Source organism: Theropithecus gelada, chromosome 9, assembly GCF_003255815.1.
Source record: "Theropithecus gelada isolate Dixy chromosome 9, Tgel_1.0, whole genome shotgun sequence".
NCBI lineage: Eukaryota > Metazoa > Chordata > Mammalia > Primates > Cercopithecidae > Theropithecus > Theropithecus gelada.
Window position 1 is genome coordinate 70473225 of NC_037677.1, and position 20687 is coordinate 70493911.

The 20687-nt window shown below is 38.2% G+C and overlaps 1 protein-coding gene across 1 annotated transcript in view; it reads right to left on the reverse strand.

The window, feature by feature from the left end:
• Positions 1-20687, reverse strand: part of REEP3 (receptor accessory protein 3) — a 106018-nt gene that overhangs the window by 7498 nt on the left and 77833 nt on the right. Inside the window, exons 4-6 of the mRNA XM_025395498.1 lie at positions 19304-19424; positions 18164-18277; positions 7491-7638 (exon numbers count right to left, since the gene is read on the reverse strand). Of these exons, the coding sequence (XP_025251283.1) occupies positions 7491-7638; positions 18164-18277; positions 19304-19424 (383 nt within the window). The remainder of the gene's footprint in view (positions 1-7490; positions 7639-18163; positions 18278-19303; positions 19425-20687) is intronic.

The window sequence follows — 20687 nt, forward strand, 5'->3', positions numbered from 1 at the left end:
CTTGAGCCCAGGAAGTGGAGGTTGCAGTGAATGGAGATTGTGTCACTGCACTCCAGCTTGGGTGACAGAGCAAGACTTCGTCTCCACAAAAAAAAAAAAAAAAAAAAAAAAGGAGAAGGATTTCCAGGCTCAGGAGAAGGCATGGGATAGATTCCATGCATGTGATAAAAAATAAAACTGGGCTGGGCTTGGTGGTGGCTCATGCCTGTAATGCCAGCACTTTGGGAAGTCAGGCGGATCGCTTAAGCTTAGGAGTTCTTCAGCCTGGGCAACATGGTGAAAAAATACAAAAATTAGCTGGGCATGGTGTTGTGCACCTGTAGTCCTAGCTACTCCAAAGGCTGAGGTGGGAGGATCACCTGAGCCTGGGGAGTCAAGGCTGCAGTGACCTGTGATCATGCCACTGCATTATAGCCTGTTTCAAAAAATATACATATTTAAAAAAATTGAATACATGTTTATTGGTCTGCTCTTCTAAGACATGAATAATTTGAGAATCACTAAGAAAACTACAAAGAATCATGAATAAGCTTGTTACTCTCATAATAAGCAACTTGAATTGTATATTAGTCAAGTATAATTTTATGCTCTTAGACTTCTAGGCTAGAAGTCAGAGGAGATTTGGAAGTGGAATCAGTCATTATTTAGGCCAAGATCTTTTGTTTTCTTGCGCTGGTCCAAGGAAGTGTGTGTGTTCTGGGTAGAAGAGACAGCATGCACAGAGGCACTGAGGAGAGTAGCTAGGGCTTGGGGATTGCTTAGAAGAACTGCAAGGAGGCCAGTGTGACCAGAAAGGGGATGGGTCAGTGGTCCTGGGAAAAAGCTCCTGAAATAATATTAAGTGTGGAAAAAAAATGTACATATAGAAACAAACAAAGGAAAAACATAAATGAAACGATTATATCTCATGGAAGTGAGCTTTTAGGTGTTTCTAAATTTTTTCATTTTTTACTTGCAAAATTCTTATTTTTAAAAAATGTTCATTTTATAATTGAGAAAAACAAACGAGGTTTAAAGTTTAGGTTGTCATTTCTAGAGTTTTTTTTTTCTATTGATGTTGCTTATATAGTATTCCTGATCCCAATATGGTAAAACAGAATGAGGAATCAAGGAAAAAGTCAGAAAGAAAGTAACTGTGATAAACAATTTCTCTAAGGCCACAAATGTAGCATAAGAGCACAGTTCAACAAACACAGTCCTTGCTATTTTAATTGCCTCTTATTTTGTATGATTAGGAATTGGAATTTCGTTCAAAGGCTGATTATACATCTTATTTTTTTCTTTTTTCCTAATTCCGGCTAAAAAAAAATCTTATTAGCTTTCTAATTACAGCTTCAGGAAAAGTGATGGATCGATTCATTACTCCAAGTATTTTTAAAATTATATTATGAATAAGGCAGTGTACTGAATTATGAGGATACAAAGATGAAAAAGACATAGCTGTCTTTTTCTACCCTCAAAAAATTTAGGGTCCAATAGGGGAAACAGAATGCAATGGGCATTATGATACTGTAATAAATGCTATAAGCTAATGATAAGGTGCTGGGGGGGCATACAGTAAGAGAATGTAATCAGCATGGGGTGGGTTGGAAAGGGTGGGTTATGAGAGAAGGCCTTGTAGGAGGTGGTGGCTAAGCTAAATCCTCAGAGAGTCATGATTCTGTATGACTAGCACTCGATGGAGTAGGAGAACAAGGCTGGGGAGTTAATATACCATGCTATCTAGTTTGGACTTCATCAGAGAGCAGCGAAGCCTCTGGAGGCTCGGGGAAAGTACTGAAATGTTTTAAGCAGAAGAGTAACATGATTAGACTTGGGCTGTGTAAAATATTCTTCTTGCACTTTGGAAAATGAATCAGAAATGGATAAGGCTGAGGGAAGGGAGCCTAACTGGGGAGGTTACTTAGTATAGCAGGTCAGAAATGACAGAGTCCACAGAGAGTGAGGACAGAGCAAGGAGCCAAAATTAGAATTTATTGGGAAATGAAATTAACAAGTTTAGGCCAGGTGTGGTGGCTCACGCCTGTAATCCCAGCACTTTGGGAGGCTGAGGCGGGTGGATGACTTGAGGCCAGTAGTTTGAGACTAGCCTGGCCAATATGGCAAAACCCCATCTCTACTTAAAAATACAAAAATTAGCTGGGTGTGATGGCACGTGCCTGTAATCCCAGCTACTCGGGAGGCTGGGGCAGAGAATTGCTTGAACCTGGGAGGTGGAGGCTGCAGTGAGCTGAGATCGCACCACTGCACTCCAGCCTGGGCGACAGAATGAGACTCCACCTCAGGAAAAAAAAAAAAAAAGTTTAATTTAGCAATTTATTAACCAATCCTTGAATCGAAGAGAGTGGAGACACTAGAATCAAGTCAAATATTTTCATTAAAATATACATTTTCTGGCTGGGCTTGGTGACTCATGCCTGTAATCCTAGCACTTTGGGAAGTAGAGGTGGGAAGATCACTTGAACTGAGGAGTCTGAGACCAGCTTGGGCAACATACTGAGATCCCATCTCCATTAATATATTTAAAAAAAAATACATTTTCTGTTTAACTTAAAACCTGAAAATGAATAACTTATTTTTTTTAAAGGAGAGTACGGCTGATTTACTTCTGATTTTAAGATTAATAGGTTAATTTAAAAAACAACAACAAACGAAAAAGCTCACTACTCAGGGCTAAACACTGTTACCATTTTAGTAATACCCTTCCAAACTTTCTCTTATGTATATACATTAAACAAATTAGGTATATTAATCCATTTCATCATCTACTTATTATTGTTTTTTCCCTACAATCTGGATATGTTTTCATATCATTAAGTGTAGATTGACATTGTTATGTTTCACAGCTAATAAACCACCTTTTGCTTAATCATTTCCCCTAGGCATTTTGTTCATTCCAATATTTGTTATTATAAACAACGAGATGAACATTGTTGTACATGCATATTTGAACACTTGTCTGATTATTTCCTTATGACATATTCTTAAAAGTTTCTTGCTGAGCTAAAGGGAATAAATTATGATGATTACTGCCAGATTGTCATCCAAAAGGATTATTCCATTTTAAACTCATAAAAAGTGCCTAAGAGTGTTTCTCAACAGGCTTGCTGTAGTGGTTTTAAAACATGTCTACAGATTCTCTGACATTCCTCTTCCCTTCCCTTAACATTTCAGAGGCCTTTGTACTTGCCTCAACAAATCGCCACAAAACATGTGACGGAAGTGATGCTGCTTCTAGGACTTCTGCAAGTTTCTCTGGGCACACTGGCCTGGGAGGCTTCAGCTGCCAGGTAAGAAATCCAACCACCCTTAGAGACCACATGGAGAGAACATAGAGGGAGATGGCTGAGAGGCTCCAACCATTCTAGCCAGCAGCTGCTTGACTCTTTTCAGCTCAGACAGCAGATGTGTGAGCTCTCTTTGAGATTATAACTCTAGCCCAGCTGCTGTCAGACCACAGCTGCAGGAGACCCTGAGCAAGAACTGCTTTGCCAAGTCAAGTCACCCCCAGATCTGTGGGCAAGATAAATGACCATGATTGTTTCAAGCTGCTGTTTTGGGGTGGCTTATTATGCAGCAATAGATAACTAGATAACTGAAACAGTTCCCAACACAGAGCACTGTTAATTAAAAACATTTTTTTTTTTTTTGCCAATCTGGCAAATGAAAATTATTATTATTACTATTTTTTGATTATCTGAGGCTGAGAATCTCTTTCATATATTTCTTGACCAATTGTATTCTTTGGTAGCATTGACAATAATTGGTTTGTGAGGGTTACTGGATTGTTGAATCTGAACTCTTTGCCTGTAACATATGATGGGAATACTTCTGACAGTTTGTAGTTTGTCATTTTTATGTTTTCCCCCCATATTATAATTTTATATACTTTTTATGTAGGAAAATCTTAAAAACTATTCTATTATGGTTTCTGGTTTTGATATCATGCTTAAGAAATTTTATCTATCTTAAGATTATAAAAAAATTCACAGGGACTTCCTACTACATAATTTTTTTATACTTAAATCTTAATCTTTTAAGAATTTATTTTGATCTAAGATTTGAGGCAGAGATATAACTTCATTCTCTACTCCATCTTCTAGCAGTCTAACAGTTATCCCAGCATAACTTATTAAACAATCTGTCTTTCCTCCACTAATTTGAAAGATTGTCGTTCTCATTTGATAGATTTCCATGTACACCTGGGTTTGTGTCTATCTAGACGATCTATTATTAACTTCTCTTCACCTATTCCGGTCCTAGAACCATACTGCTTTGTTAAAAATATGGTCAAGAGAGAAAGTTTTGATGAAAGTGTTTCCTTAGGGAAGAAAGGCTCAGAATATATACCATTCTGTAGAAAAATTGGAAACTGCGCAGAGTTTATAACTCTGAACAAGTACCTTTCATAATTGAACAAGTATCTTTCTCATACTGCTACCACATATTCATATTTTTATAAAACTTATTTAAATTCATGATTTGAAATTTAAGAACTAAACAGCAAGTCAATATTTTAAAATATTTTAGTCATAGATATAAAATTTGGTAGGTGGCCGGGTGCGATGGCTCATGCCCGTAATCCCAGCACTTTGGGAAGCTGAAGTGGGCGGATCACAAGGTCAGGAGTTCGAGACCAGCCTGACCAACATGGTGAAACCCCGTCTCTACTAAAAATATAAAAATTAACCAGGTGTGGTGGCGCACACCTATAATCCCAGATACTCAGGAGGCTAAGGCAGGAGAATCTCATGAACCTGGGAGGTGGAGGTTGCAGTGAGTCGAGATCGTGCCACTGCACACCAGCCTGAGTGACAGAGATAGATTCCATCTCAAAAAAAAAAAAAAAAAAAAAAGGTGAGCACCATAAAAATAGTATTATGAATTTTCACATTTATAAACCTGTTTTTATTTACCTAATTAGAACATAATTCTTAGCCAATCCTTGGGTATGATTATGAATAAACTGCTAAAAAAGGACTCTGGTCTAAGATACCTGGTCTAAATCAGGAAAATATAATACATACAGGAGATTCCATAATCAAAATCAATATACCTATTTTTTTTTTTTTTTTGAGGTAGAGTGTCTCTCTGTCACTCAGGCTGGAGTGCAGTGGCGTGATCTCAGCTCATAGCAACCTCTGTCTCCTGGGTTCAAGCAATTCTCCTGCCTCAGCCTCCCGGATAGCTGGGACTCCAGGCATACACAACCACATCTGGCTAATTTTTGTATTTTTGGTGGAGACAGGGTTTCGCCATGTTGGCCAGGCTGGTCTCGAATGCCTAACCTCAGGGAATCCACCCACCTTGGCCTCCCAAAGCTCTGGCATTACAGGTGTGAGCCACTGTGCCTGACCACCTAATTTCAAATGCATATTAAGAAATGCCAAGGCCAGGTGGTGTGGCACATGCCTGCAATCCCACCCAGCACTCTGAGAGGCCGAGACATGCAGACTGCTTGAGCCCAGGAGTTTGAGGCCAGTCTGGGTAACATGGTGAAGCCCCGTCTCTACAAAAAATGGAAAAAATAGCAGGGAATGGTGGTGCATACCTGTAGTCCCAGCTTCCTGGGAGGCTGAGACAGGCTCACTTGAACCTGGGAAGTCAAAGCTGCAGTGAGTAGAGATTGTACCACTGCACTCCAGCCTGAGTGACAGAGTGAGATCCTATTTCAAAATATATAAACAACAAAAACAAAAAAAATAAAAAAAGGAAATGTCTACATTAGGAACTACTTTTACATTATTAATGTACTAATAAGACTGATGGTTCCTTGCTCTCAAAGGCATTGCTACCTTAATCAATGGCCAATGCTTGATCACTACCTCTTAGATAATAGTCAAAACTTTGTAAAGGTATTCATTTTTGGAAGAAAGCTCATTATTTTTTCTTTTTTCCTGAGAAAGGGTCTTGCTCTGTCACCTAGTCTGGAGTGCAGTGCTGTGATCATGGCTCACTGTAGCCTCGACTTCTGGGCTCAAGTGATTTTCCCATCTACCTCCCAAGTAGCTGGGTGAGTACCACCATGCTCGGCTAATAAAAAAAAAATTGTTTTTGCAGAGGTATTTTTCCTTTTTAAGGAGGAACAGTTTTTTTTTTTTTAATTTTTCAAATTGGTTTTAAAGATGATTTTCAATCTCTCTCAAAAGAAAACTTCTTTTTAAAATAAAAAGTCAAATAGCCCTGTACCTTATGGACTTAACACATTAATAAGGAATGTCTTGAAAATCTTAGTTCTCAGCCTTGCCTTTGAATTCAAACTTTCTTATTATATGTGATAAAATGACTAAGGAACCGTGTCTAATTTATATGTATGTTTCTAAGATCATGATAGTTTTTTAAAGTTTTAGAATATATTAACTATGACATGTTCATAATTTATACTAGAATATGCCTACAAGTTAGCTCTTGAACTAGAATATGTAATTTCAACACATTTTCCATGGGAGTAATCTTATTTTTAAATTGAGTCATCTTTTATCACGTGCTTAAAACTTTTAATCTGTGAGTCAATATCCTTATTTGTCCACAGCACTTACAGTAAAGAGTGTTCAACTATAAAACTCCTTAGATGTCAGTGCACAGTTTGAGTAGAAAGAGTATTTATTACAGGTTAGAACTAGTGCTGGTGGTAAGAAGGTATTGGTAACCACACCTACAGCTTCTAAAAATTAATGGCAGCAAAAAAGCCTACTTTGTTAGGTAGATGATCTCCAGAATCAGCAAAAGGCAAGTACTAATCTTTTTTTTTTTTTTCCTGAGACAAAGTCTCACTCTGTTGCCCAGGCTGGAGTGCAGTGGCACCATCTCAGCTCACTGCAACCTCCACCTCCAGGGTTCAAGCAATTCTCCTGCCTCAGCCTCCCAAGTAGCTGGGATTACAGGCATGTGCCACCATGCCCGGCTAATTTTTTTTGTATTGTTAGTAGAGACAGAGTTTCATCATGTTAGCCAGGCTGGTCTTGAACTCCTAACCTCATGATCCACCCGTCTCAGCCTCCCAAAATGCTGGGATTTATGGTGTGAGCCACTGCACCCAGCCTGAGCCACTGCGCCTGGCCTAGCAAGTACTAATTTAGATAAAATCCAGAGGAAAAGAACTATGATTAAATGTAAAAGTAAAAAACATAAGCTTAGAAGTAAATTTTTTCTACCTAAATTCAGATAGTTATCATGTATCATTTTAGTATCTACAAGCCCAATTATGGAAGAATCATATATATATATATACACTTTATATATAATTTTACTGTAAGTTCCAGGATCCATGTGCAGAATGTGCAGGTTTGTTACATAGGTATACATGTGCCATGGTGGTTTGCTGCACCCATCAACCCATCATCCAGGTTTTAAGCCCCGCATGCATTAGGTATTTGTCCTAATGCTCTCCCTCCTCTCCTTGTCCCCCACCCCCTGACAGGCCCCAGTGTGTGTTGTTCCCCTCCCTGTGTCCATGTAAAAGAACCATATATTAAAACAAACAAGCACACCTGCTGATTCACCGGGGGCTGGTTTACTTTTCTTTTTTGCTTCTGGTAGAGGTTGGTATGGTCTTTGTCCCACAGGCTCATCACCTTGGATAGCTGTTAAATCATGCATACTGAAGCTTCTTAAACGTTCAGTTATTGCTCCTTGGCTCTATTTAATACAGAAGTGATAGATCCAAGAAAAAAATACTTTAAAAATATTTAGTATGCTTACATTTAACTATCCCTGAACATTTTATTAAGATAACTTCAGAAAAGCTGAAAGAATTGTACAATGAACACCCAATATTGTTTACATTTTGCGGTATCTCCTTTCTCACATATCTACCATCTATCCATCCATGAATTCATTTTATTTTTTCATGCATTTCAAAGTAACTTGTAGACATCAGTACATTTCACCCCAAACATTTCAGCATCATATTTAATTTTAAAATGTAAAAAGATGTATGATGGGCTTACCCTCAGAGTAAACAGCATCCATAATGTTGCTGTCTCCTAAAACTAACACTTTGGGGCTTAAACTTTAAGATTTAGCGCAACTTTTAATTAATTAATTAATTAATATTTATTTATTTATTTAGAGACAGAGTCTCACTCTGTTGCCCAGTCTGGAGTGCAGTGGCGCGATCTCGGCTACTGCAACCTCTGCCTCCCAGGTTCAAGCGTTTCTCCTGCCTCAGCCTCCTGAGTAGCTGGGATTACAGGCATGTGACACCACATCCAGCTAATTTTTGTATTTTTAACAGAGATGGGGTTTCGTCATGTTGGCCAGGCTGGTCTTGAGCTCCTGACCTCAGGGGATCCTCCTGCCTTGGCCTGCCAAAGTGCTGAGATTACAGATGTGAGCCACTATGCCTGGCCAAGGGCAACTTTTTAAAGTAAAAGAGACATGACATTGTTTTAAAGCTAAGGTAAGTCAGGACTGGTAATGGCTCTTTCTAGAACAAGTTAGAAACGTGTAAGAGCCAAAGAATCTGGAATACAAAATGATAGTCAATTAGTGAATTAACTATCTGGCAAGACATACCTACTACTCTACATTTGACTTTAAGTCCTTTCCCTTAACAATATGGCAGATACTAGGCACAGGTGGGTATTTAAATTGAAATTAAGTAAAGTTAAATAAAATACAATATTCACTTCTTTTAATTGCACTAGCCACTTTTTAAATGTTCAATAGCTGCATGTGGCTAGTGGCTACTGTATTGGATGGTGCAGATACAGAACATTTCCACCATGGCAGCTCTGAAAGAGACATTTTCTGAACTGTTCATATATAACTACACTTCCCCTCCTAAAGTATAAAGCTTTGTAAAACCAAAAAAAGAAAAAAAAATTCTAAATTTACCTACTTTAAATTTGCATAGCATATAGATGAGTCACTTCTTATTTATAGCTAGATTAAAAATATTCTTCTAAGGGGGTTTTTATACTTATTATTTCTTCTTTTCACACATAGGAATTTATGATTTCCTCTAGTTACAGTGTTACCATAGAAACTAATCCATAATGCTTCATCTCTAAATTTCAAAGTCAAAGGTGCTACAAACATTTGGACATTACTATTAACTTGTATTTTATACTCAAGAAAAAGGTCTTAATGTCTGAGTCTTGATTCAGTTACTTTGGGTTAATAATACATTATGTCAAAACCAAATGCCATTTCCATATCCCACTTGAGCTGTTTATTTCTACCATATTTTTGAATTGTGATATGAAATCATTAAAGGTCTTTATTCTCAATAAAAATAATTGGATTTCACACATTTAAAAAACATTTGTGGCATGGTCTAATTTATTATACTTGCTTCCTCCTTATTAGATATCATTTACTTATCAAATAGATAGTTGACAGAAGACTCCAGAGACATACTACAAGGAAGTGACCAGTGTTCATCTGAAACAGATGCCTTGTTTCTCAGAAATGTCATTTTCTTTATTTCATCTTCGTAGTTATGTGCCCTCTCTCAGCAATTCCTGATTTCTTTTCTTTTTTTTTTGAGACGGAGTCTCGCTCTGCCGCCCAGGCTGGAGTGCAGTGGCCGGATCTTAGCTCACTGCAAGCTCCGTCTCCCGGGTTCACACCATTCTCCTGCCTCAGCCTCCCGAGTAGCTGGGACTACAGGCGCCCGCCACCTCGCCCGGCTAGTTTTTTGTATTTTTTAGTAGAGACGGGGTTTCACCATATTAGCCAGGATGGTCTCGATCTCCTGACCTCGTGATCCGCCCGCCTCGGCCTCCCAAAGTGCTGGGATTACAGGCGTGAGCCACCGCACCCGGCCCCCTGATTTCTTTATCTACTGCCACACAGATGACAAACGACATGCATGTCCATGATACCCTTTACTCAATTCACATGCGATTTCCAAGGCTGGCTGTAATTCCCAAACCCTCCCACTCAAGAAGGTACATTTCAGGATACAAATGACTTAAAGTGTAACAGAATCAGTCTAATTTTATAATTATATCATCCCCAAACTTTGGTATGTTTAACAAGCATAATCAACAAATCTCTTGGGATATACCTCACAAATGAATGCACATAATACTGTTACTTCTACTGTTGTGATAGGTATATTTTGCCTCCAGAGCAAGACTTTTAAGACACTAGAGGAGAGGGACAAATCTTAGGCTTCTTCTATTCTCCTGGTGCACCTGGTATGCTACTGATGTTGAATATGTAATAAGTAAACTAAATACTTTTTTATGTCCCTTCTTTTTCATTACTCTTGACTGTTAAAGAGTCCTCCATAGATGGCAGCATGTTTTAATGTAAACACTGTAGGTTTTATGCAGAGGTTCGGCAGCAAACTAGAGGTATGGCCACAGGCTTCTCCATGGGTAGACTACACCACCCACCAAGGGTTGCTTCAGGTTTAGATTAAACATGAGCAAGGCAAGGCCCAACGTTGAGGTATCTGGGTTATCTCTCTACAGGCTGGATTTAAATTTAGCTCTTGAGTAACCAATGCTACCATTATCAATACCCAAGTATTATCAACCTCTTCAAGGCTTTCCAGAAAGCCAGGTACTGTAGGGAAAAGCAAAAAGAGAATATGAGCCCTCTTTGAGAACCTCCAACACTTTAACAGCCATTATCACCTTGGAAAATTGGACTTTCCACTGTATATTTTTTATGGGCCTAGAATAAAACTAATATAAGAGAGAAATTGGTGCAGTATTATGGACTTTGAAAACATTATATAAATTACAAGTATCCAATGTAACCAGTTTAAAGGAAGGGTATAATTATAAAGTAATCACTTCTGAAGGCCACCATATTCCTTCCAGTTTTTACATCTTCAACACAAAAACTCCAGTAATAAAGGAACTATGTTTGCTATATTAATGGTAAGTGGAGATATCTTCCCTCTACCCCAGAATTCTATATCACATGCATAATATGGTTGCAAGTGTGCAGTATGGCTATAAGTAGGCAGGGAAAAATGCAAAACTAACAACAGTACAATGTTTAGGCAGATGGGATGGGTGACTTTTTTTCTTTTTTAAAATATTGTCTTTAATATTACAAATTTAGTCAATATGTGGTATACTCGAAGAATTTCTGATCCATTTCTCACCCATGTTTCCTGTATCTAATGCTTTAATCCCATCAGTAAAAGAAAAATGGTCTATTTTTGAGGTCACAAATAGAACATTACAGTCACTTGTAAATAACAATGTTAAAAGGTATTAGTTTTGTTTAAATAAATAATGCTTTGTGTATCTATTTTCTTCTATTTAATTTATATAATGTTAAGACAAAAGTATAAGAAAAATGAGAAAAGGACCCGGTGCAGTGGCTCACGCCTGCAATTCCAACACTTCGGGAGGCCAAGGTGGGAGGATCACGTGAGGCCAGGAGTTTGAGGCTTTAGTTAGCTGTGATCACAACTCTGCACTCCAGTCTGGGTGATAAAGCGAGACCCTGTTTCTAAAAAAGGAAAGAAGACAGACAGACAGAAAGAAAGAAAGAGAGAGAGAAAGAAAAAGAGAAAGAGAAAGGAAGAGAGAGAAAGAACGAAAGAAAGAAAGAGAAAAAGAAAGAAAGAAGGAAGAAAAGTTCTAGTCTAGTCTGCTGTATGGAAACAGTGGTCTTAGTCAATAAAGAGGAAAGGCAGGATTACCATTCACAAGATAATTTCATATTTCAGCACTTTAGTTCCTATTCTCTGCAGAATTGTCTGTACTCTGTGTATGTTAAAATTGATCCTAACAAAGTAACAGAGATTATGATGAAAATGTAAAAGTCAAAGTAATTAAGTATTCTGTAGAATATTTTACACATTGAAACTGATCATCATGAGCAGAATTGTTCCTGAACCATCTGAACTTCAGGTGGCACTGAATTCTCAGGGTTTGGATTTAGATGGGCCCAAATATGCGTTGGTAAGAAACTGAGAATACTGCAGGGACTGACTGGGCAGGAGGGCTGGGTCCAGAGCTAGCACACTCAGGCTCTGGAAGGGATTCTTCAGCTGAGAAGCAGCTCCCCACACTGGCTCCACAGAGAGCTCATTTACATCCAAGGGCACTAGGACATCTGAATGTCTACTCAAGTATTTCAGCACATGGTTGGCATCCATAAAAAGGGACCCTGCATGTATGAGTAATTCCAATTTCTTCATACTCAAATAATGCTGTCTTTGTTGAAATACTTCATTTCCTGGTTAAACACTACATTAAAATTACTATATTTTGTTTTAAATAAGGAGAATTTATTATGTTTATCAGCACCTTTGTATAAAACCTTCAATTTATTTTCTTCACATTTTAAATCACAGATTTAAAAACATATAACCAGCAATGCTTTATAATCTTACAAGCACAAAACATTCTTTTACAGAATAATTCTTATTATACTATTCAGTAAACAGTAGTCACTAAGCTCTATTTCTTGTTGATCCTTGACATTACATTATAATTTCAGATAAGGTTAGTTCCTAGTTTTTAGAGAAATCTCATTTCCCTATGCACATTCAGCAATTAATCTGACCAAGCCCAGAATGGAATTGACTGCATTTACATTAGGTGAATAAAATATTTTAGTGTGTTTAAGATGAAAGCAATACATATTTATTGAAGAACACTGATAACATGGAGAAAAATTTTAAAAAGGAAGTAAAAATTATTTGTAACCTATCACTAAAACTACTTATACATATTTATATATTCTCTTCCGTTTTTTCTGACTCATCATACTTTTAGAGCAGTTTCTCAACTTAACACTCCTGATATTTTTCGTTAGAAAATTTTTTGTTGTGGGGAACGTTCTGTGCTTTGTAGAATATTAAGCAGCATCCCTGACCTTTCTTTACCGACTAGATACCAGTAGCAGCCCCCTCTCAGTGGTGACAACCTAAAATGTCCCATGGTAAGGGCAGGGGCACAAAATTGCCTCTAGTTGAGAACCACTGTTTTAGAGATATAAGGGGTTTTAGAAATCACGTTTCACCGCTTCGTTTTACAAGTGAGAAAAATTAATACTTAGATCAATGCAGATGATTTGTCCAAAATCTCATGGCTAATTTGTAGTGGAATCAACACTAAAAAAAATGCAGATTAACTCAATTGCTGTAGCATTCAATTTTTATTATACCATTCTGCTTCCTTAGATTGTAGGAAAAATAGTACAACCTTCTTTTTCCACTGTCTGGACAAAGGTTCTTTCCTTTTTTTTTTTTTTAAGTGTATAATACTAAGTTGTATATTCTCAAAGTCATTCACAAACAGAAAGTCATAAAAAAGACAGTAAGATGTTAGGATTTTTGACCTAATCGGGATCATTTAAAGTCAATTAGATTTCAACAATTTTACCTATAAAGCTCAAAAGTCTGTGGTAATTGAGTTCTTATATCTGCTAAAGAAATTCACCAAGAAAAGGCTGCCAGAGAAGTTCAAAGACATGGTTAATACAACGGACAGTACTTTTCTTCATCTGTCCTTCATCTGGCAGTAGTGTTGTTCATCTGCACGAAACCACCTACGTTTCTCATGTGGAAAGCTATGGAATGCTAAACATCCTCAGTAAAATCCTTGAAGGTCCTTCAAATGTTTATGCTTTGCTCAGCCAAAATAAACTTGTACAGTGACCTTGCGAACAGATGCCTGGTAATGAGGTCATAGAACTGAGTAACATTTTCAGAAAATTGCTTTACGGTGTAATAAATGTTCTGATTAGATTCCTATTTTCACCTTTAACATGCTCAGGTGGTTCAACCTGGGAAACCTAGTCAGGGTTATTACCCATTCTTCAAAGGTCACACCAAGAATCCAAGAATGTTTAGCCTCAAAGATACTTTAAACAAACTATATATTGTAAAAATTTTAAATAATTTTCAAATCTTACTGTTGGCTTTCTTGCAGCTTCTCCTTAAACCTGACCTATTTCCTATTTCACTTTCAATTTACTCTTCGGTATGAAGTGTCTGGTTCAGTGATTCTTCTATGACAATGCCCTTGTTTGACATCTGCAGAGATGAAACTAATTTCGTGTACTTTAAAATAAGTACAGTATAACTTGAGGCAAATAGGGTTAACATTATGCTATGTTCAGCATATTTAATGACCATTTCTAGTGACTAATATAGACTCCAGGATGGGATCTCCAACATTCCTGTACTCATGAGAATAGTGAAGGTTACCTCATATCCAGGGATGTTATGGATAAAAGAATCACAGCATTGCAAACAAATGGGGACAGTTCCAAATCTAGTATCCGATTTCATTTAAGGGATATGGGCTTCTATTTGTTTTGCAGGAGTGACTTAGACGATTTTTATCAATATTACTGCCTTTGGGGTGGACAGGTGATTTTAAGGTGTTAAACATATAAATTAAAAGAAACAAATCATAAGAGAGCCAGAAAAATAGCTATATGAAATAGATACATTTTTGTTTTCATGGCATTTTTACAGAAAAGTATTCCTGTGAGATAATGCTTATTTTAATAATGAAGAGTCATGGGTGGGGTCTTATCAACTAGAGGTGAAATACAATTTTCAGTTAGAAATAAAATTTTTGTGGGCTATTCCCTAGCTAATATAGACATTAGCTCCAGACAGACAGTAGATTGTGCAGGTGAGGGCTGTATCTATCTTGCTCATTGCTACATTCCCAGTACCTACTATGCAGAGGGCATTAAATAAACAGATGCTGAATAAATAGTATGTAGAATGCTAAACACCAATGGAGGCGAAGTGTAAGATAAAAATAAATGGGAAGGGAATGAGGATAAGATAATACAGTGGGGACTGCTGATTCCCTATGTGGGAGTAGTAAATACAAGTCAAAATAAAACAAGTACCGCACAAAATAGTCACAATATGTACAAAGGCATCTCACAAAATAGGAGAATAATATATTGTTGTATGCAAATACTAAAAGTGAGGAGGAAAAATGGGATTTGTATGCTTGTTTTTTAAGACAATATTCTAAAATGTGTTCTCTAAATAATTTTTCAACTTGAAATTTAATTTTCAGTTTTTCTCCACAGAACCATGTTGAAGAATGCTTTTAAATAGGAAAAATTCAGACAGCATCTTCATTGGGTGTAAATAAATACATGTACTTGATTTGCAAAGTCAAAAATGCTAAATTTTGTAGCAAAAAGCAACAAGCTTAGTCCCCTTCTCCTCTTCATCCCCTGCTGATGCAGCCCCTTTAAACCCTCTACTTTCCTGTTGTAACAGATGAGGATTTTAGTTCTCTTCTACTTTCCTTCTCTTTCCCCGATACCCTCAATATGGCAAAACCACAGTTGTTAAATCCTTAGTCTGTGTTCATTATTATAATGTAAATGCAGTCATACTCCATTATTTCCTTTCTTATGTAACTTTTGTTTTTTTTGCCAGAGTTAATGATCATGCCTTTTTTTTTCTTTTTCATTGTCTTACCTTCTTTCTCTTTACATTGCCGCCAATATATTTTTTCATGGTGCTCAGGGATCATGGGCAGCTGCATGGGCACCAGTGGCCTAGAGCCAATGTGTCATCTGGTTGAAGCATGCCCTCTCCCTGGTTTTATTACTTATTTATTTATTTATTTATTTTATTATTAGTATTTTTTGAGACAGAGTTTCACTCTTGTCACCTAGGCTGGAGTGCAATGGCGTGATCTTGGCTCACTGCAACTTCCACCTCCCAGGTTCAAGCAATTCTCCATGCCCAGCTAATTTTTTTGTATTTTTAGTAGAAACGGGGATTCACCATGTTGGCCAGGCTGGTCTTGAACTCCTGACCTCAGATGATCCACCTACCACAGCCTCCCAAAGTGCTGGGATTACAGGTGTGAGCCACCACGCCTGGCCTCTCACCGGTTTTAGTATCATCTCTGTGCAGCATGAAAGATCCTCTTGGCTTTGTAGGTCTACCAGAGCCATCCCTCCTGGCACCTTTCATCCACCACATCCAGTTTCGGCTGGCTGCACTTTGGACTTGCTGTGTGGTGTTCTCTCTGGGAATTTTTGTCGTCTCCTTTCTGTGCTGAATAACTTGGTTCCCAGATCCCGTGGGTTTCCCTTTTTGTGGACCATTCCCTAGCTCTGGTGAACAAATCTGCCCTGACAAAAGATAACCAGGAGGCAAATCTTGTTGACTCTGCATGCCTAGAATTAAGAAATTTCTTAATTCTAAGCTCACACAACCGAGAGCTTGACTGTTACAGTACTTGAGGGTGAAAATCATGATGGTATCATGGATGGTATTACTGTCTTCAAGCTTTCCTTGTCACTGTTTAGAAATTTAATGTCATTCTGATTCTACATCATTTGAATGTGGAATGCTTTTTTGTTTTGAGACAGAGTCTTGCTCTGTGACCCATGCTGGAGTGTAGTGGCGCGATCTCAGCTCACTGCAGCCTCCACCTCCCGGGTTCAAGCAATTCTCCTGCCTCAGCCTCCCAAGTAGCTGGGATTACAGGCATCCGCTACCACGCCCAGCTAATCTTTGTGTTTTTAGTACAGACGGGGTTTCACCATGTTGGCCAGGCTGGTCTTGAACTCCTGACCTTAAGTGATCCGCCCGCCTTGGCCTCCCAAAGTGCTGGGATTACAGGCGTGAGCCACCATGCCTGGCCAAATGTGACATGCTTTTTATATTTGGAATCTTTATGAATTCTTTCCTTATCACTGGTGTTTTGGGATACCCAATAACTTCACTTAGAGTCAGTCATTCTTTTCATTCATTGTGCTAAGTACTTGGTGGGACCTTTCAATCTGAAGATTCATATCCTTCAGTTCTGGGAAATATTATTGTATTATTTCTTTGATAATTGCATCTATTCCCTCTTTTTAGAATTCCCAGTGGCTGGATTATCTCCTGGATGATCTTTTTTTAGCAGATATGGAAATCAGGAATGCATTTTCACTAAGCAAGAAATAAAAAGCAAAATGAACTTCTAAAATAAAACGTAGCGCTTTAAGCTGAAAACTTTGCTATTTCTGTATTCATTTATAAACCTATCCTAATAAAAGAAAAAGCCTTTAGAGGCCAAATAACAGGAAAACTATGCTATATTAAAGTGCTGATCATTAATAATCATTAATAATATAGTTGTCTTAATAATACAGTGTATAGTGCTGCACAGTTAATAAATTTCCATTTAACCCTCAATGTAATGCTAATTTGAATTTTCCTTCTTATTCATTATATTCAGTTTGATACTTGAGCCAAAAACCTCTCTGAAAAGTGAAAAGTGCCCTCATTTCATATCCCTTTGCCATTACAGTTATATAAAATCACCACTTAACTAGAATATTTATTTCCATAGCATTGTTGTTTTAGTTCAAGATAACTAAGCGACTAACTTGAAAGCATAATACTATTCAGTCTCAATTTAATTTAATAGCAAAAACCTTAAATTTTCACTTGAATCTTGACTGGAGATAGACACATGATATTTATGTTTATTGGGCTCCTACTATACGCAAGTAAGCACTGTGCTTTTATATATTCTCACAGGTATATTTCCCCCATTTTATACATGAAGCAACTAAGGAACACAGAAGGCTATTTTCTTTCCATACCAAACACACCAAAATCAATTATGCTAAAGTATTTAAAATTAAACCACACAAATTACAACATGCAAAGAAATCCAAAACCATAATGCAAATTTTTACGGAACACATTCATTTGATAACTTGGCTTGCAAACATAACAAATGACATTAGTAATTGGCTAAGTACCAAGTTTTAAGAACAGACTTTTTCATGCTTTATTTTGAATAATCAGTTACCTCAAATTGATTGAAGTAGAGGTGCAGAAGTAAGCCAGAAATCCTACCAAGATATTGCCATTGAGAAAGACACAGAAAAAAAGAGAGAGAAAGAACACCAAAGACAGAGAAAGAAACAATGGTCATGTGTACTTCAGGTGCTTTACTCAAACTACTTTAAGGTCATTAAGTGGGAACATTATGACTACATGACATTTTCAGGCATGTATTATTTATTAACTACCTCTCATTTTGTGATCAATTAAGAGATTCAAAATATCAAGTATAGAAAATATAAAATTAAAATATCTTTAAAATTATTTACTTGTTTTCCAGTATTAGAAAAATAAACATACAGCAAAATGCCACGATTTTATAATGGTTTGAAATAAAAAGTCACTTTTCTTTATTTGTTAACTTAATGTGATACTGGATTAAAAAGGTAAATGAACAATTACCTTTACTGCTGCAGTAACAGCAGCAGTAGCCGCAAGGTTTAAACCTTGCCGTCCAAAGTTTACCATGGTTTCATAGCCTCGTTCCTTTGCTTGTACAATATAATCATCAATCTCCTGGGGGAAAAAGCCACAGATGTTAGTTTTACTTAAAAACAGTGTTAAGAAGCCCCAAAATAGAACATTCTCCCTATAATAGTTTCACAAATTTTATAGCATTAAGCATGTGTTGATAGGCATTTCTTTCTTTTCTTTTCTTTTTTTTGAGAGAGGGTCTCTTCCTTTTGCCTAAACTGGAATGCAGTGGCATGGGACAATAAGCGTGCACCACCATGACCAAATAATTTTTAATTTTTTTGTAGAGATGGGGGTCTCACTATGTTGCCTAGGCTAGTCTCAAACTCCTGGGCTCAAGCAATCCTCCCACCTTGGCTTCCCAAAGTGTTGGGATTACAGGCATGAGCCACTGCACCCAGCCTAGGAGCTTCTTTTTTTTTTTTTTTTTGAGACAGAGTCTCGCTCTCTCGCCCAGGATGGAGTGCAGTGGCACAATCTCAGCTCACTGCAAACTCCGCCTCCTGGGTTCACGCCATTCTCCTGCCTCAGCCTCCTGAGTAGCTGGGACTACGGGCGCCCGCCACCACGCCCAGCTAATTTTTTGTATTTTTAGTAGACACAGGGTTTCACCGTGTTAGCCAGGATGGTCTCGATCTCCGGACCTCATGATCTGCCTGCCTCGGCCTCCCGAAGCGCTGGGATTACAGGCGTGAGCCACCGCGCCTGGCCTGTTTTTGTTTTTTTTTTTTTTAGATGGAGTCTCGTTCTGTCACTCAGACTAGAGTGCAGTGGTGAGATCTCGGCTCACTGCAATCTCCATCTCCTGGGTTCAAGCGATTCTCCTGCCTCAGCCTCCTAACTAACTGGTATTATAGGCATGCACCACCATACCTGGCTAACGTTTTTTTGTATTTTTAGTAGAGGTAGGGTTTCACCAAGTTGGTCAGGCTGGTCTCATATTCCTGGCCTCAAGTGATCCACCCACCTCAGCCTCCTAAAGTGCTGAGATTACAGGTATGAGCCACCATACCTGGCCTTGGCTTAGGCATTTCTTAAAAATTTATGGAAGTAATTTATATATCTTACCCTTTCCTTTGAAGAAAGAAGTGGATGAAGGAATTTTCTATATATTAAACTTGCTCCTTTGGTATAGGGAGAAAGCAGCCATATGACAAAAGCAATCTTCAGCTCATAGTACAGGGGAAACCTAATAAGAAAAACATTTGGAAATAAACTGCCAGTGAAAAATAAACCACTCTAGAAATCACGAAAACACCTTTTAAAAAGTTCAGTCACTATGCTTTTTTTTTTTTTTTCCAGACGGAGTTTTGCTCTTGTCATCCAGGTTGGAGTGCAATGGCACCATCTCGGCTCACTGCAACCTCCGCCTCCTGGGTTCCAGTGATTCTCCTGCCTCAGCCTCCCCAGTAGTTAGGATTACAGGTGCGTGTCACCACTCCCGGCTAGTTTTCGTATTTTTAGTAGAGACAGGGTTTCACCATGTTGTCCAGGTCTGGTCTCGAACTCCTGACCTCATGTGATCTACCTGCCTTGGCCTCCCAAAGTGGTGAGATTACAGGCATGAGCCACTGTGCCCGGCCTATGCTAAGTTTTTAAATGTAAGAGTGATCAGAAGACAACTGTGTTTGAATAATCTTGTTTCAACTACAGATCAGTTCATGAAAGTGTGACCTGAGAGATTCCCCCCTCCTTCTAATACAAGAATCTTCCTTTATAGTAAGCATAGGAAAGCTGCCAAACAATGCAGCAGTTAAAAGAAGGCACTAATACCATTTATCCAGTGCACAAGGTATGGCCACCCTATCTGCAGAGCCAAACTGCCATGGAAGTACCTGACCTACCTCATATGATAGTTGTGCCTATCAGAGCATGACTTCATATGCTCCAAGTGTACAATGTCTACCCCATACACACATCTTCATCTTTTTCAGAACTCCCAAAAAATATCCCTTCCAATTTCATTTGGCCAGAATTGCAGCACTCTGCAGACCTAAATTGTTCACTTCCAAGGAAAATACAAAGTGTTACAGTGGGCCTCCCCTGTTGGCCCAGTATACTTCCTCAACTGTGGCTTTAACCATGTGACTTGCTTGCTTTGGCCAGCAGAAAATGAACATGATACATGTCACACGCAAGCAGAAGCTTTAGAACACCCCTTGACTCCTTCACTCCATCACCCTCAACCTCTTGCTTTAAGCTTTTGCCCTCTGGCATGAGAATAGCTGCTTCTTCAGCCTTGGTTTAAGGGGCCAGGTGAGGTCCTCACACCTGTAATCCCAGCACTTTGGGAGGCCAAGTTGGGAGGATTGCTTTACTCCAGGAGTTCAAGGGTGTGGTGAGCTATCATCATGCCATTGCACTCCAGCTTGGGCAACAGAGCAAGACTCTGTCTCTAAAACAACAACAAAAACAACAGCAAAAGTGACCTGACCCCAGTAAAAATGCAGTC